The sequence below is a fragment of the Rhynchophorus ferrugineus genome, unplaced genomic scaffold (genome assembly GCF_030347505.1).
Source record: "Rhynchophorus ferrugineus isolate W39M unplaced genomic scaffold, kcgeb_rfMv2 rfM10, whole genome shotgun sequence".
In the NCBI taxonomy this organism is placed as follows: domain Eukaryota; kingdom Metazoa; phylum Arthropoda; class Insecta; order Coleoptera; family Curculionidae; genus Rhynchophorus; species Rhynchophorus ferrugineus.
Window position 1 is genome coordinate 1,113,844 of NW_027472589.1, and position 19,024 is coordinate 1,132,867.

General features: G+C 34.5%; 1 protein-coding gene across 1 annotated transcript in view; it reads right to left on the reverse strand.

Moving 5' to 3' along the window:
- Positions 1–19,024, reverse strand: part of Nmdar2 (glutamate ionotropic receptor NMDA type subunit 2) — a 261,917-nt gene that overhangs the window by 5,118 nt on the left and 237,775 nt on the right. The window contains exons 12-14 of the mRNA XM_076415791.1: positions 15,660–15,821; positions 15,387–15,591; positions 3,473–3,641 (exon numbers count right to left, since the gene is read on the reverse strand). Coding sequence (XP_076271906.1) covers positions 3,473–3,641; positions 15,387–15,591; positions 15,660–15,821 — 536 coding nt within the window. The remainder of the gene's footprint in view (positions 1–3,472; positions 3,642–15,386; positions 15,592–15,659; positions 15,822–19,024) is intronic.

A 19,024-nucleotide genomic window follows, 5' to 3' on the forward strand; every position in this document is an offset into this window, starting at 1 on the left:
GATTAGGTCCACAGAATAACAGATGTTGTTGAAAAAGCCTACGAATGTAAAAAATTATGTTCAGATATATTCTTAGATGCAGCACAAGCCTTTAACCTGATAAGGTTTGACATGAAGCCCTTGTTCATAAACTATAGAAAATGTTATCAAAACAACACACCAAACTATTAAAATCGTACATTACAACCAGAATGTTTAGAGTCAGATAAGAAGGAGCTTACTCTACAATAAAAGAAGCTAAAGCAGTTGTACCATAAGGAAGTGTACTGAGGCCAATGCTTTATCTACTCCCACTTGTGATATACTACAAATGGAGAATATTACGATGGCTTCATGTGCTGATGATACTACGATTACAACTGTCGTAGACAATAGTGAAGATGCCTCACGAAAATTACAATAGGTAAGTGACAATATAAATAATTGGACACAAGCTTAGAAAATAAAAATTAAGTAAATCTGTGCATGTGCGAACAAGCCCCAATAACATGAAATAATACTATCATTCCATATAGCAACAACGCTAAATATCTCGGAAAGAATCTTGATGCAAAACTTCGCTGGAAGGAACATATAAAGAAGAAAAAAAAAGAACTGGAATTGAAATATAGGAAAATGTATTTGGCTAACTGGAAGAAAATCACAATTATCAGTACATAATAAATTGCTATTATATAAGCAAATACTGAAACCTATATGGACATACGGAGTTCAATTATGGGGATGTTCTGCAAAGAGTAACATAAACAAAATACAAATTTTTCAGAACAAAGTCCTGAAAGGTATTGTGGGTGCACCCAAATACTATAGGACTGATTACGTACATGGAGACCTTTAGATACCCACAATCAGTTAAGAAATCAAGACAATTGCAATAGGGCATGGGGAAAGACTCCATTCTCATGAGAATATTGAAGTATTGCAACTTTTGGATACCACCAGAACAGGAAACAGACTCTAAAGAATCAAACCATCTGATCTTGTGTAGTGTTGTGTAGTGAGGTGCATATAATAAAAAATACAGCAGTGACATGTATATTACCATAAAGACAAATTGTAGTCGCAATTGTTAGTTGGAAACGACTAGTAACAATGTAATAATTAAATAATAATAAAAAGAACTTTATTAGAGATATAGTACGGAGCATCGACAATGGCACGCAACACTTTGTTTTGGAACCGTTGTATGATAGCTGTATTAGATTAGCTAGTAATACCCCATAGTTGGATTTCATATGACCAAATAATCTTAAGTATTGATTCGTATGCTGTTTGGTGAGTAAGTGCTTCTTCCAGGTTAGGCATCGATCTAGATGTATACCAAGATATTTAGCATCCTTCGGGAAGTTAACAATTGTTGATACAATTGTTGATATTTACTGGTGGGCATGTTCTTCTACGCAGAGTGAATGTTACATGGATAGATTTTGTTTCACTTGCTTTAATACGCCGTGTCTTCAGCAACAGTTTGATTTTATCAAGGTGTATTTGGAGGTTCTTTGATGACGTTATCGGATCTTCCTGAGATGCTAAGATGGCTATGTCGCCTGCATATATTGCTATAGTAGAGATTTTTGTAGCCGGTAGATTAGCCGTATGCAAGAAATACAGTATCGGACCCAGCATACTGCGTTTCGAATAGATTGGATGTAACAGTTCATCGTCTTGTTTTACAGTGAATTGTCTATTCATAAAACAATATTTTAATGAATGAAAGGAGGAGTATCTTTAATATAGTCTGTTTTTATCCAAACCTCTGTACGATACTTTCTCAAAAGCTTGAGATATGTCCAAACGAAACCTTACAATCGTTGAAAAATTGGCAGATATTGGTTTCAATGTTTAGAAGACAATGATTTTAACATCGAAGACAAGTATCACTTATTACAACGCTGTTAAAAATTCGGTAAACTATTTAAACTATGGCATGGATTGTATTTGAGGTGATTAAATCTAAAGTTCAAAGAGAGAACCTTAGTAAAGTGAAAAAATGGAAGGAATTCCAATTTGACAGTATCTAGAGAAGTATTAGACAAAAAAAAGTAATCTTGATCCATCACCTTTTTTTCTGGAAAAGCCACAATTTCGTTACTGTGAAATTTTTGAGATCTCTAGGCTTAAAAATCAGTTTTCTGTGTTTTTCTTAATCGACACTTTTAATCACATCAGTTGTCATAGAAAGAAAAAAACCTAATACCTACACATACACAGTTTGAGTTTACTAACAAGAATTCAACAGTAAGACCAAATCTTATGAAGGTAAAAATGTTTGTTCAGATATATTCTTAGATGATTAATGATGATTAGATGATTTTTAGATGTTGCACAAGCCTTTGATAAGCCATACGCCATACGTCTTGTTTATAAGCTACAGAAAATGTTACCGAAACAACACACTGAACTATTAAAATCTTACATTGCAGCCAGAATATTCGGAGTCCAACAAGTAGGTCTACCACAAAGAAATGTATTCTTTATCTGCTTTACATGTGTGATGGAAATTATCACGAAAATATACATTTAATATACGTATAATCAAATTCCATATAGCAACAATGCTAAGTATCTCTGAATGAATCTTGGTCCACAATTTCACTGGAAGGAACACGCAAAAAGAAAAGGAAAGAACCGGAGTTTAAATATAGCCATTCCCATGTCAATGAGTCCATTCTCATGTCAATATTGAAGTGATACAACTCTTGGATAACACCAGAACAGCACACAGACTAAAAAAAATCAAACTGTTTGATCTTGCGTAGTGTTCAAATAATGTTTTTACTTGGTTAAAGCATCTTATGATCCAAATCAAGAAATAACTACGAAATACTTTCATGAGGCTAATGTGGGCTTTGCTCGTGTGACATTTATGACATTAGTGATACCACCATTATATTTAGAATGTTCTGTGGTCTGTATCTCTCTAATAGTTAGATAGGAACGATAATTTCGATGCACTTTGCGATTTTTTCAATCTCAATTTTGATTTAAAAAAAACAACGAAAACTTATTCAAGATCCTAATATATATATATATATATATATATATATATAAAAGTGGGATAACTGTTTGAGTGTCAGGGTCGTTAGCAAGCCGTACACTCCACATAACAACAAACCGAAATATTCCCTTTCATTGTACCTGGTTTTTTGTTAAATAAAATCATTTTAATTCGGTTTATGTTTATGTAGAGCGTCTCTACGTGAAACTACGCTCCAGTTTCTCTCCTTTCGTTAGCTGTGTTTTACTGCAGGGGATCAAGGCACTTTAACAATTACATTAAAACCTTCAAAGCTAGCGAATCGACACGTTCTCCTTCATGCAATTTTTGCACAGACAAAGGCGTGAAATTATATTTGGTTTAGTTGTGGAAAGCTCTGACGTACGGAGCTTTCCACAGTCAAACATCGACGAGGGTTTTCGCGATAGTTGGGTGGTGGGTTGTGTTCGCCGGGGGTGCATTTCCTACCCTTACCGTTTACAAGGGGGTGGTTTGATGCCGTGCACCTCCATCTCCTTCTCCAATTGTTTGATTCTCATCTGGGCCACGTCCAGTTCCCGCTTGACCTTCCACAGGTGGGTGTCGCAAATAGGATCGCGACACCTATGGTTCCTCAGGATGTCTTGCGCTTCGTACACTGCCCCTAAAACAGAGTTACGTGGAAAAATCGCATGTTTTACTGTATTGTATGGTGAATGAATGAGTAATTAAATTACTTTGACAACTTCAATATATCTTCATCCTGGACAGTAAACAAACATCACATCATACTGAATCAGGCGAATAATGTAAATTAACTAATATGGTGTTTTTCTTTTTCTGGATACAAATATTGAGATTGCCAATGTGTCGGCTAGAAGGAGAACGTTTTAAGAAGAAACAATGCTTTCAGTACCAATGTTGAATAAGAAATATTGGTTCGAATACAGAGGTTCTACCAGAAGGTCCTTTTAACTGAAGTTTCCATACAGTTTCTCACGGAATCCTGATGGTTCGTGCCTCGAAGAAGTGGTCGATAAACCCTGGTCGGAGAATAAATCAATATAGATGTCTTGGTACGTACTTTGTTTCTATAGCTGGTTCTGAATTTGTTGAATGAAGGTGAGTAAAAAGTGTCTAATGATTGACATTTCTGGCTCTTGTTTTTTCTGGCAATTGTCGGTTTTGCGGTTAACAATTTGATGACCAAGAATATTGGCCTGGAAATAGAGTTGCAAGGCTTATTGCACAGAAACTTAGCCCAAAGTTTCAAAGAACTTTCAGTGTCAGCTTTAGCTTTGATTCTGTTAATGGCTTCTTTTAAAGAAGGCCAGTGAAAAGAAAAAATGAAGTGTCTAAATTTGTGTGTGTAATTGTTGACATTCTTATTTCTTGCTTTGGTCAGCTACCTTAAGCTAACTTATAAATTGCCTTGACAATTTCTTCTTGTTTGTCATTCCAATTTAGTTTCTTCTGTAATGTTTAGTTGATGTTTGCCTTTGATTGCCTTTGCATAGGTTATTAGCCTACTGTTCTACTTTCTGGTACTGGAACAATCTTTGTGGGATTGCGATTGTTGAAGTTATTTCCCTTCCACACAATTCCATTAGTTTGCTGCATAAGTTTCCCCAAAATTACACAGTTTTTTGTGAAGTGCCCTACAATTTCGGGTTAAATGACACTCTACACTCTTAACACACTTAGCTTCCTTGTTACAAAAATAATGAGTGTTTTTACATTGGGGCAAAAGTGTTTAGTTCAATTTTTACTCTTAGATCACCTATTAGTTGGATTGAAAATATTAGGTGCCTGCATGTATCTTGATCAGCGATATCTATTTGTGACAAAACTAAGTATCAATGAAAACAACTATTCAAAGCACCGAAAAGGCGAAAAATAGCAAAATAAAGAGTCATGTAACACAGTATTATAACACGAGCTACTAAATACTCTCTCTTATTGTATATGTCTATCGACGTTAATTGAATAAACTCAACCTCGTATTGTTGTTAAAAGGACCGACAATAGCGAGTAATAGATACAAAGGCATGTTATTGTATGACAACTATTGACTATATGTAGTAAGCGTTGTTACAATATGCTCTTGTAAATCGAATGGGAAGTGCTGTCACACCAAGCGTACTTACTAGACGTAGTGTTGTCTGATTACTACTTGTTTTAATCAGTGCGATATGTTTAAGCTGGAAAATGTATCTATGATTGGATAGCTGCCAAACCATCATCGTTCTTTCAATACGGTACCACCAAATGATGGAAGATAGTTAGATCAACATATATTGTAACTATTTTTCTCAATAAAAGTTTTTTAAAGTAAAAAAATGAACACAGCATATGTTAACGCCTAATATTTTCGGTTTTTTGAAAAATTAATACATGTACTGAAGATCCTTAGTAGATATTTGGCAATTTTGTATATTATTATATATAGATAAAATTACTTTACCTATTTAGGAACGATTATTCGGCAATAAAACCGTTATTATATAAAAAAACCTTAATTTCACTCAACCAATATCGTATTTTATTAGACCGGTCGTCTCCGACACAAAATCAATCACGATATTCCATCGACGGTCCATAAACTGTTCAAGACAATCGGGGATAATCGATGGCATACTCCGATATAAACTCGCCGCTTCCCGATACAAATTCAATTACTCAAAATGAACAATCCTTAAGTCACTTATATATCCGAAAGCTCCGAAGAGGTACGGCTAACTTATTTATCAGACAATCCTCCGGGGTAATTATATTTTTCTTTAAAGTCGATCGAATGATAGGATAACTTCCTCCCTCCCAATTGGTATCGGTCGGTATGTAGTTTTCGTTTGGTTGCAATTTGTTCTTGTTCTCGGTCTTTGATGTGTTTCTTTTTGGTTCAATATGCTGCTGTAAAATTCTTAACCGATCTGATGTTCGCTGATATACGTGTTGAAGCTTATAATATTCTCCGTGATATAGTTCGCTTTGTTGAGATATATGGTTTGAGAATTAATGAAGAAAACGCGAAAGTACTGTTAACTGATGAACCACCTGCTACTGTAGATGTCAAGAGAAATTAGTTAGATTACTTACTAAGAAGATTAGTTAAAGTACAGGAGATCAATTACTGGAGATCAGTAATACAACGTGTGGCAAAAGTCCCGCTATCATTTTGATATATTTTTAACAAAATATATCAATTTCATATTTTTTTCGCTATGATCGCGTGAATCATTTGGGGCTTATTCACGTAAACTTTTGATATTGAAAAACCCCATAAAAAAAGTCTGGTGCTGTTAGATCCGAAGATCTGGCTGGCCACTTCGCGAAATTAGTCTTCGTGGAAAGACTATTTCTGCTCGTTCTTGTGGCGTATATTTATCCACAATAAAATTTGGGCATTTACACAACACGATGGTTAAAGCGAAACTGAGCTAAATGTCACAAAACCAAGATGGCGCGCAATGAAAATGGTAGCGGGACTTTTGTCCCACCTGATACAAAAGATGTACGAGGGTAGAATGAATAATAATTGTTTTGCAGATATGGCAAATGCATTAGGAATACAGTAATTAAATCTAACTTTATCAACCAAAATATAGACAGGCAGTAACAGAAGAAACTAAGGAGAAATATAGTGATATCAGAATGATGCAGGAACGAAAACAAGAACTAAACATATAAAGGTTATGTGTTCTATAATGAAAATAAAATACATTACTTGGATGTATAATATATTAATTAAGTGGATTAACCCTCCAAAAGATACCATAGTTGGTTTAGAAAAGAATTCAATGTAAATATAATAAATGAACTCTAACTTACAAACTATTTTGGCTGTTTATTTAACTTTAGTTTAAGTCTTTCGATAATATACACGTTAGATATACTATAATATTAAAATAAATTATATTTTATAACATTTTTGTTTCATTATTTTATTTATTTAAGAATGTTGTTAAGTGCGGCAACATTGCACCATTTTGACGTCATAAATTGAAATAACGTAAGTTCACTGCTACTTTGTACAAACTATAAACAAGGAATTACTGACCGTTATGATAGCAAGACCATCAATTAGTCGAATCCTGGCCTGAATTATTATCACCGCGGCTCAAACACCAGATGCTCTCGTAATTCTAACAGATATTCGAGTGGAATTCGCCCACGTGTACATATACGTGTGTGCATACATGTTCGGGTAATGCGAATCAATTTTCCGTACTAATTTCTGTTAATTTAATCTTTTTGCGGGACCAGGGAGCTCTCGCCGACCACCGACGGACGTAGTTCCGAGAGCCGTTCGAGCTTATTTGCCGTGGAAGCGGTCGGTTGCCGAGGAAATGCGAAATATTCCGGTCAGAAAAGGGCCCCGGCTTATTTACCTTATGTAATTTTGTCGTCCAGCTTTCGGTTTGTATTTAGTTTAGGTGTTTATGAGTGGTAAACTGGAGGGTATATAAAGGGCTCACCTTTATTTTCTAATACCGGACGGTTTATACGAAACTGTTCGAGATAATTTATTTGAAATATGATATGATATTTTATGAGCTCTTTTAGCTTTTCCTGAAGTATAAAGACTTTATCAATAATCGGCATTCTGTTGTAAATTATTATGTATTTGCATGTATTTTGATCCTTGTTCAGGCTTAACTTTACTGACAGCTTTAAATAACAGTTTTTCATTTAGTATCATTGATTTGTTCAGAGTATACAGATGCTCTCCATGGAATTCTCATTGCTTGTTCGACATTCGTTATTTTGGTTGTCTAGTGTGAAAAAAATTGCTAGCAAAGTTCATCAAATACTTTTATAAACTTGTTATTGTCAATGAACAACCTGAAAGATCATAAAAAGTCGAAAACAATAAATTGCAAGACATATTGGACGAAAACCTAGTTGAAACTGCCAAAGAACTTTCAGAGATCTTCTAGTTGATTAATGAACTATTGTAGGTATTCTAGATGGTTTAGAAAATATTCAGAAGAAGATAAAACGGCTACTGCTAAATGCCATTTCCAACATTTGACTGGCAATGAAAAGCGCATCTACCACGATAATTCTCAGAGCATGAAACTATGGGTTAGTTCAGAAGAATCATCCATGTCGACACAGAAATGGAATATTCATAGATATAAAATCTTAAAAGTTACGTACATATGGTAGGATCAGCGAAACATAGTGTGATACGAGTTCTTAAAACATGTAAAGAAACCTGCCAAAAACTGTAAAAACCCCGTAAAGAAATATAGTCAAATATCTTGGCATGATCCTTGATGTTAAACTCAGATAGAAGCTATATGATAAGAAAAAATGCGAATGCGAGTGTAAAGCGACAGAAATATGATAGAAGAATTCCAAAACAAGGTACTGCGAGGTATTGTTGATGCTCCAAGGTACATTCGTAACGACAATCTGCATAAGGACCTAAAGGTAGAAACTGTCGATAATGTTATCACAGACTATGCTGAAATATATGAACATAGGCTTCTTCAGCACCCCAATATTGAGGTTTTTCACCTTCTAGATAATGACAACATATTGATATAATGATGTTAAGCTTAACCGAAGTAAATTAGGATACGAATAAATACTAGTGCTAATTTACTATATTGTTGTAATCAATAATTAAAAAATATATTGTGAGAAAGATGCGACAAATTGTAAAACGTAATAAGAAATATATGGATTGCTATATATCATACGATTTTTTTTTAATATATATATTTTTATAACGACAAAACGATGAAAATATATGTAAGCCCCTACTATATCATTGACTCACATCATTCAATCAAGTATCACCACTCATTGATTGTTTGAAATTCGCTTTAAAAATCAAAATTATTTTCCCCCCAACCCAAGGTTACATTTACAATCAGATTTCCTAATACAGTACAGTCTACAGTCTTAAGACGGACCATATATTTTTATAGTTTCAATATATACAGATGTAATTAATGAAAACTTCGTATCAAATTTCAACAAATAACACTATCCCGACTTATTTACTACAAGAGTTGTCTTTTTTCGTGTTACTAAAAAGCAGGAATTTCCTATTAGACCTGTCAGACATGCGAGCGCCAGGACAAGGACGGTTTTGTCGCAGAAAACATCTCAGGTATGCTGCTAATAAGTCGTCGTCTGTCGTAGAGACAAAGCAAAGGGTCTCGATTTCATTTCGAAACTGAACTAAGCGACCTTGACAAAAGTTTTTTATTGTCTGACAGTTTTTTGTTGATAATATAATATATTATAGAGAGAAAAATCCAATAATATTCAACAATTGACCAGGTGCATAGAATAACAAATGTAACTGCTAAAACCTGTAAAGTTAAAAAGGTATGTTCAGTTATATTCTCAGATGTAGCACAAGCCTTCGGTACTGTATGACATGAGGACCTTGTTCATAAGCTACAGAAAATATTACCAAAACAACACCTTGAAATATAACTAATATAAAGACAGGACTGATTATTTACATCGGCACCTTCAGGTACCGACTATTACTCAGGAAATAAACTTGGATAACACCAGAATAGGATACAAATACAAAAAATCGAACCATTTGATTTTGTGTAGTGTAGCGCATTTCGTAGAAAAACAACAATGTTAATACCTACATATACTTACACATTATCACACCAGAGGTTAGTGCCTATAGGTTCTCTTAGATATATACCTAGATTTAAGTTATTGTAAAGACAAATTGTAGGTTAGAAGCAACGACTAATAGCAATGTAATAAGTAAATTAATAATTTATATCTACGACGTCATTATAGTGATTTAAGTCAAAGTACTTACCCCTGAACGTTAAGCTCTTCCCCATGGACAAGCTGATAAGGGCGCAGCAGCCTCCCCTGTCTGTTTTCGCCAGATGCTTCCTAATGTACTTGAAGTAGAGATGTTCGAGGAACAATAGTAAGGCAGCTAGAAGAATCCCGGCCATAAGCAGCAGGAAAGCGGATAAGAACTGCTCGAGGGCCAGGGGATCGGAACTTTTGTGCTCCTGAAACACGAACGGAGAGGGGGGAGGTTGTAGGTGAAGTCAGAACGAGTCCAGTGACGTTTCAATACTTGTTTCCCGGGTTTGCAGACGCCGGTCATCCAGTATCTTCGCAGTCGCTCCAGATCGCCGTTCTCGCGAAAGTCCAGCAGTCTCTTGTTGAACATCTTCAGATACTTGGAGTTGCGGGGGAACGCCAGACCGTATCCCGTCATCGCGTACCAGGATCCAACCTGAAACGATCATATATTATCTGACAAAGTAGTAGAAAAACAGTATTTTCAAAAATATGTATCGATACTGTTAAATTATAAATCGCTACGTATTTTTAACAAAACAATTACATTTACTAGAATATCACAAAAAATGAAAAATATAATCTTGGATTCTCCGGAAAGAAACCGTCCTCTTACGAAGTGGGTGACAAATCAAGATCAAGCTTGATTTTATTGATCAAATATATGAAATTAGTAAGTATAAAAAGAGCAAGTTGTTTTTTCAATATAAACATAATTTAATATTATTTCAGAGGAAACTGTTAGTCTGGTGAGTGCTCACATAAAAATTAAGGAATATGCAGATATTTGTAGAACATCCCTTCATACTCTATTGGGTAATAAAGGATTTAATTGGTGTAAAGATAACTCAGGAAGAAATACAAGGAAACTTTCAAACATTGCTTATATGCTTTTATATAATAAAATCTAGGAAGACTTATTATATCAATTTGTGTATTTAGATGAGGCATCGATATTTCAGAATGGGACATAAAACATTAATAAAAGTAATTAAGACAACAAAAGTTGAAACAAAATGCTGGAAATAGAAAAGAAACAGGAACTACACTAGGCATTTTTGTCCAGAAGGAAGAGTACATACAAGGAAGAGCTGTCTGGTTATTTGTCTACAATAACACTTTCGGTTTGGATAAACTCGATCAAACACACTTAAAAAGAAATTGACAAATGTTCGATAGTGATTGAATGAAGTGGTTTCTGAATGTGGAATTATGATTCAATGTTGACAATTACCAAGTGATGGGAGTGGAAACAGCTAAAGGCTAATGTATAATTAATAGACGACAAGTACATAACTTAGAAGGGATGAATAAGCTTTCTAGTGATGCAGGAAAGTAGAAACCTCTTATAGCATTTTTTGTTAGTAGAAAGAATCTTATAAGTCATAATTTGCCTGAGACAAGTTTTGTTATATCACGTTGTTTGTTTAATAACAAAATAATGTAGACAATTAAATTGAGAATGAAAAATCACACAGTTCTATTTAAAAATATCTTGTTAAAAATGCATAGCTCTTAATTTTGTTCCTATTCTAATCGGAAAAACGGCTAAAATGTAGTTCCCTAGATCACAACATCCATAAAAATAGTTAAAAGTGTTTGTTCGTTATTATTATGACTGAGACAATAAGAAATGTCTAGGAAACAATAAAAGAAGACTTCTGAAACCAATTAAACCTTATGTCTTCACAAAACGAACACGAAAAATACGAAAAGGGGATAAATTGCCCACCGTTGTCCCACTGACAAAGAAATAAATAAACCTAAAGGGCCGAAATACAAACGGGTCGGGATATTCATCAATCACGGGTCAATATTTATTTCTCCTGAGATAAAACATGATGGAGCGGCCTGGTCTTTTCCGCATCCGGCTTTTCGCTGCCTTCAGGAGTCGATTATTAATTACTGAGATGCCTTTTATGGACTATCGCGACACAAAGGCGAAACGCGATAAATAAGATCTCGAAGAATGATGATTCTTTCGGGGAAATCTCGCTCCAGTCAAAATAATTTAAGAAATAACATTTACCAGCGTTTGGATTCATCGCATATCACTACATAGTATAAAACAAAGTCGCCTTTTCTGTCCCTATATCCCTATGTGCGCTTAAATCTTTAAAACTACGCAACGGATTTTGATGCGGTTTTTTTCAATAGATAGAGTGATTCAAGAGGAAGGTTTATATGTATAATATATGCATAATATACTAAGGCAACATTGCTAATTTTAGAGGTTTCTAACGTGATGTCGTAAATTAACCTATTTTTTTAGGCTTATTTAGCAATTAGCAAAACGCTGCCTAACCCTACGAGTTAGATCAAATTAATGTACTACAGTATTGTACACCATAAAAAGGTCTACAAAAAAGTCCGCGATGGTATATGTTTATCTTTTAGGGATAACCCACATTAACCATTTTTATTGTTTACTTTTTACGTGAGAAAATGGCTTATTTACGAAGCTATTTTAAGCAATACGGCATTAATCCTTATCGAATTAAGTATCTTAAATACAGTGTGCAATAAATATAGATCAATATGGTTCCTTACAGCATGTAAATTAAACAAATATTTTCGGAGATATTACAAATTTAAAATTTGCGTTTAAAAATGTGTAATGTAATAAAAATTGTATGAATTTAGATATTCCAAAGATAGCAGGAAATCTTCATAGTAAGTACAGGGGAAGAGGAATTGTTTTACTCCAAATTTAATGCGTGCAGGCCAAGGGCAGAAATGAATGAACCAAAAATACTGGATCGTGCGGCAACATTGCACCATTTTGACGTCATAAATTGAAATAACGTAAGTTCACTGCTACTTTGTACAAACTATAAACAAGGAATTACTGACCGTTATGATAGCAAGACCATCAATTAGTCGAATCCTGGCCTGAATTATTATCACCGCGGCTCAAACACCAGATGCTCTCGTAATTCTAACAGATATTCGAGTGGAATTCGCCCACGTGTACATATACGTGTGTGCATACATGTTCGGGTAATGCGAATCAATTTTCCGTACTAATTTCTGTTAATTTAATCTTTTTGCGGGACCAGGGAGCTCTCGCCGACCACCGACGGACGTAGTTCCGAGAGCCGTTCGAGCTTATTTGCCGTGGAAGCGGTCGGTTGCCGAGGAAATGCGAAATATTCCGGTCAGAAAAGGGCCCCGGCTTATTTACCTTATGTAATTTTGTCGTCCAGCTTTCGGTTTGTATTTAGTTTAGGTGTTTATGAGTGGTAAACTGGAGGGTATATAAAGGGCTCACCTTTATTTTCTAATACCGGACGGTTTATACGAAACTGTTCGAGATAATTTATTTGAAATATGATATGATATTTTATGAGCTCTTTTAGCTTTTCCTGAAGTATAAAGACTTTTTTATCAATAATCGGCATTCTGTTGTAAATTATTATGTATTTGCATGTATTTTGATCCTTGTTCAGGCTTAACTTTACTGACAGCTTTAAATAACAGTTTTTCATTTAGTATCATTGATTTGTTCAGAGTATACAGATGCTCTCCATGGAATTCTCATTGCTTGTTCGACATTCGTTATTTTGGTTGTCTAGTGTGAAAAAAATTGCTAGCAAAGTTCATCAAATACTTTTATAAACTTGTTATTGTCAATGAACAACCTGAAAGATCATAAAAAGTCGAAAACAATAAATTGCAAGACATATTGGACGAAAACCTAGTTGAAACTGCCAAAGAACTTTCAGAGATCTTCTAGTTGATTAATGAACTATTGTAGGTATTCTAGATGGTTTAGAAAATATTCAGAAGAAGATAAAACGGCTACTGCTAAATGCCATTTCCAACATTTGACTGGCAATGAAAAGCGCATCTACCACGATAATTCTCAGAGCATGAAACTATGGGTTAGTTCAGAAGAATCATCCATGTCGACACAGAAATGGAATATTCATAGATATAAAATCTTAAAAGTTACGTACATATGGTAGGATCAGCGAAACATAGTGTGATACGAGTTCTTAAAACATGTAAAGAAACCTGCCAAAAACTGTAAAAACCCCGTAAAGAAATATAGTCAAATATCTTGGCATGATCCTTGATGTTAAACTCAGATAGAAGCTATATGATAAGAAAAAATGCGAATGCGAGTGTAAAGCGACAGAAATATGATAGAAGAATTCCAAAACAAGGTACTGCGAGGTATTGTTGATGCTCCAAGGTACATTCGTAACGACAATCTGCATAAGGACCTAAAGGTAGAAACTGTCGATAATGTTATCACAGACTATGCTGAAATATATGAACATAGGCTTCTTCAGCACCCCAATATTGAGGTTTTTCACCTTCTAGATAATGACAACATATTGATATAATGATGTTAAGCTTAACCGAAGTAAATTAGGATACGAATAAATACTAGTGCTAATTTACTATATTGTTGTAATCAATAATTAAAAAATATATTGTGAGAAAGATGCGACAAATTGTAAAACGTAATAAGAAATATATGGATTGCTATATATCATACGATTTTTTTTTAATATATATATTTTTATAACGACAAAACGATGAAAATATATGTAAGCCCCTACTATATCATTGACTCACATCATTCAATCAAGTATCACCACTCATTGATTGTTTGAAATTCGCTTTAAAAATCAAAATTATTTTCCCCCCAACCCAAGGTTACATTTACAATCAGATTTCCTAATACAGTACAGTCTACAGTCTTAAGACGGACCATATATTTTTATAGTTTCAATATATACAGATGTAATTAATGAAAACTTCGTATCAAATTTCAACAAATAACACTATCCCGACTTATTTACTACAAGAGTTGTCTTTTTTCGTGTTACTAAAAAGCAGGAATTTCCTATTAGACCTGTCAGACATGCGAGCGCCAGGACAAGGACGGTTTTGTCGCAGAAAACATCTCAGGTATGCTGCTAATAAGTCGTCGTCTGTCGTAGAGACAAAGCAAAGGGTCTCGATTTCATTTCGAAACTGAACTAAGCGACCTTGACAAAAGTTTTTTATTGTCTGACAGTTTTTTGTTGATAATATATTATAGAGAGAAAAATCCAATAATATTCAACAATTGACCAGGTGCATAGAATAACAAATGTAACTGCTAAAACCTGTAAAGTTAAAAAGGTATGTTCAGTTATATTCTCAGATGTAGCACAAGCCTTCGGTACTGTATGACATGAGGACCTTGTTCATAAGCTACAGAAAATATTACCAAAACAACACCTTGAAATATAACTAATATAAAGACAGGACTGATTATTTACATCGGCACCTTCAGGTACCGACTATTACTCAGGAAATAAACTTGGATAACACCAGAATAGGATACAAATACAAAAAATCGAACCATTTGATTTTGTGTAGTGTAGCGCATTTCGTAGAAAAACAACAATGTTAATACCTACATATACATACACATTATCACACCAGAGGTTAGTGCCTATAGGTTCTCTTAGATATATACCTAGATTTAAGTTATTGTAAAGACAAATTGTAGGTTAGAGGCAACGACTAATAGCAATGTAATAAGTAAATTAATAATTTATATCTACGACGTCATTATAGTGATTTAAGTCAAAGTACTTACCCCTGAACGTTAAGCTCTTCCCCATGGACAAGCTGATAAGGGCGCAGCAGCCTCCCCTGTCTGTTTTCGCCAGATGCTTCCTAATGTACTTGAAATAGAGATGTTCGAGGAACAATAGTAAGGCAGCTAGAAGAATCCCGGCCATAAGCAGCAGGAAAGCGGATAAGAACTGCTCGAGGGCCAGGGGATCGGAACTTTTGTGCTCCTGAAACACGAACGGAGAGGGGGGAGGTTGTAGGTGAAGTCAGAACGAGTCCAGTGACGTTTCAATACTTGTTTCCCGGGTTTGCAGACGCCGGTCATCCAGTATCTTCGCAGTCGCTCCAGATCGCCGTTCTCGCGAAAGTCCAGCAGTCTCTTGTTGAACATCTTCAGATACTTGGAGTTGCGGGGGAACGCCAGACCGTATCCCGTCATCGCGTACCAGGATCCAACCTGAAACGATCATATATTATCTGACAAAGTAGTAGAAAAACAGTATTTTCAAAAATATGTATCGATACTGTTAAATTATAAATCGCTACGTATTTTTAACAAAACAATTACATTTACTAGAATATCACAAAAAATGAAAAATATAATCTTGGATTCTCCGGAAAGAAACCGTCCTCTTACGAAGTGGGTGACAAATCAAGATCAAGCTTGATTTTATTGATCAAATATATGAAATTAGTAAGTATAAAAAGAGCAAGTTGTTTTTTCAATATAAACATAATTTAATATTATTTCAGAGGAAACTGTTAGTCTGGTGAGTGCTCACATAAAAATTAAGGAATATGCAGATATTTGTAGAACATCCCTTCATACTCTATTGGGTAATAAAGGATTTAATTGGTGTAAAGATAACTCAGGAAGAAATACAAGGAAACTTTCAAACATTGCTTATATGCTTTTATATAATAAAATCTAGGAAGACTTATTATATCAATTTGTGTATTTAGATGAGGCATCGATATTTCAGAATGGGACATGAAACATTAATAAAAGTAATAAAGACAACAAAAGTTGAAATAAAATGCTGGAAATAGAAAAGAAACAGGAACTACACTAGGCATTTTTGTCCAGAAGGAAGAGTATATACAAGGAAGAGCTGTCTGGTTATTTGTCTACAATAACACTTTCGGTTTGGATAAACTCGATCAAACACACTTAAAAAGAAATTGACAAATGTTCGATAGTGATTGAATGAAGTGGTTTCTGAATGTGGAATTATGATTCAATGTTGACAATTACCAAGTGATGGGAGTGGAAACAGCTAAAGGCTAATGTATAATTAATAGACGACAAGTACATAACTTAGAAGGAATGAATAAGCTTTCTAGTGATGCAGGAAAGTAGAAACCTCTTATAGCATTTTTTGTTAGTAGAAAGAATCTTATAAGTCATAATTTGCCTGAGACAAGTTTTGTTATATCACGTTGTTTGTTTAATAACAAAATAATGTAGACAATTAAATTGAGAATGAAAAATCACACAGTTCTATTTAAAAATATCTTGTTAAAAATGCATAGCTCTTAATTTTGTTCCTATTCTAATCGGAAAAACGGCTAAAATGTAGTTCCCTAGATCACAACATCCATAAAAATAGTTAAAAGTGTTTGTTCGTTATTATTATGACTGAGACAATAAGAAATGTCTAGGAAACAATAAAAGAAGACTTCTGAAACCAATTAAACCTTATGTCTTCACAAAACGAACACGAAAAATACGAAAAGGGGATAAATTGCCCACCGTTGTCCCACTGACAAAGAAATAAATAAACCTAAAGGGCCGAAATACAAACGGGTCGGGATATTCATCAATCACGGGTCAATATTTATTTCTCCTGAGATAAAACATGATGGAGCGGCCTGGTCTTTTCCGCATCCGGCTTTTCGCTGCCTTCAGTAGTCGATTATTAATTACTGAGATGCCTTTTATGGACTATCGCGACACAAAGGCGAAACGCGATAAATAAGATCTCGAAGAATGATGATTCTTTCGGGGAAATCTCGCTCCAGTCAAAATAATTTAAGAAATAACATTTACCAGCGTTTGGATTCATCGCATATATTTCATAATTGCCTATAACTTTGCTCAAAAAAAAAGATAAGTAAGTTTGGTTTTCATAAGAAGTTTATTTGGTCTTAACTTTTGATTTTAAAAAATCCCATAAGAAAAAGTCTGGCGCTGTTAGATCCAGAGATCTGGCTGGCCATGCTAAATCGCCACTTCGCGAAATTAGTCTTAGTGGAAAGACGTCGTTCAATAATTCAAATTTAATTGTTGAACAATTGCTGTACCTCATCTTGCGGAAACTACACGTCCACCACTAGTTCTTGCTCTTCCATTTCAGACACAAGAAAGATTTCGAATCATGTCTTGGTACTATTCAGCAGTAACTGCAACACTTTCGTCATTTAAAAAAAAGGGACCAATGATGTTTCCAGGATGGATACCACACCATATAGTTGGCTTTAGTAGATGCAATGATGTCTCATGAATTAATTGAGGATTTAAAAAATTACTGTTCTGTGTATTGACGTGGCCACTGAAAAGAAAAGACTTCATCGCTCATTATCAAATCAAATTTAGACGAAAAATCTTCAAATTTCGTTCCTTAGAATTGCATTACTGTAGTTAACTCGTTGATCAGGACCTTTCGGTAGCAATTTTTGGACTAATTGAATTTTGCACGGGATCATTTTCAAGTCAGTTTTCAAAATTCGCTTTAAACTGTGTGCACAAATGTGTAACTGAGAATCACGTCTAACAATTGATGTTTCTGGAGACTCTGTAGCACTATCGCGTACCAGAGCCTCATTTTTAGAGTTACGAGACGTCCGTTGTCTTCTAGAATGAGACCTGTCTGCTGCCGAAAATTCGCATGTAAACGATAAATTGTGGTTTTGTGAAGTACTGGACGATTAGGATATTTTTGTCGCCATTTCCGCTGAGTGGTAATAATGGAACGATGATTTTTTTCAATAAAGATTTTTTTTTTGCATTTTTTTCTAATGCATTTTCCATATTATGAAAAATTAGACACTTATCACTACTATTAGTAAAACTAATAATAGACGAATCTTTAGTTGTTTCCGCTCTTATCATTCTGTCTTGGTAACTGTTAGCATTAGACTGATAAGTCCACATCTGGACAGGTTCATTCAGCCACTATAAGAATCACTGGTCAAGTTAATGACTAAATTGTTAGTTTCTAATCTATTGAGCAACTTGTTCACGATTCCACCATTTGAAAATTTCTTCTTCTGTCTGCAATAACACCTTCGGTTTAGATACCCATCAGACAATGCTTTCTTTCTTTCCACAAGTCTAAAAAGTACTTCATCGTATATTTCTCTATTAAACAGCGATTATTAAAACAAAGGGCCACAACAACGTTTAGTGGTTTATAACCTGTAATCACCATTAGTAATATTTAGAAGAATTTTGCAGACATTTGACAACCTGGCGAATTTACAAACTGCGATTGGTAATAAATTCGACGTCGTAATGACTTGAGCTCACCACTATTTTGGACCTTTGATCTCGCTATACTAAAGCAAAATTATTATATATATTTTTATAAAAGTATTTCACAGATTTATCTTTAAATTTGAACTACCTTCGTTCAAACAACATTGGCGTTATCAAAAAAC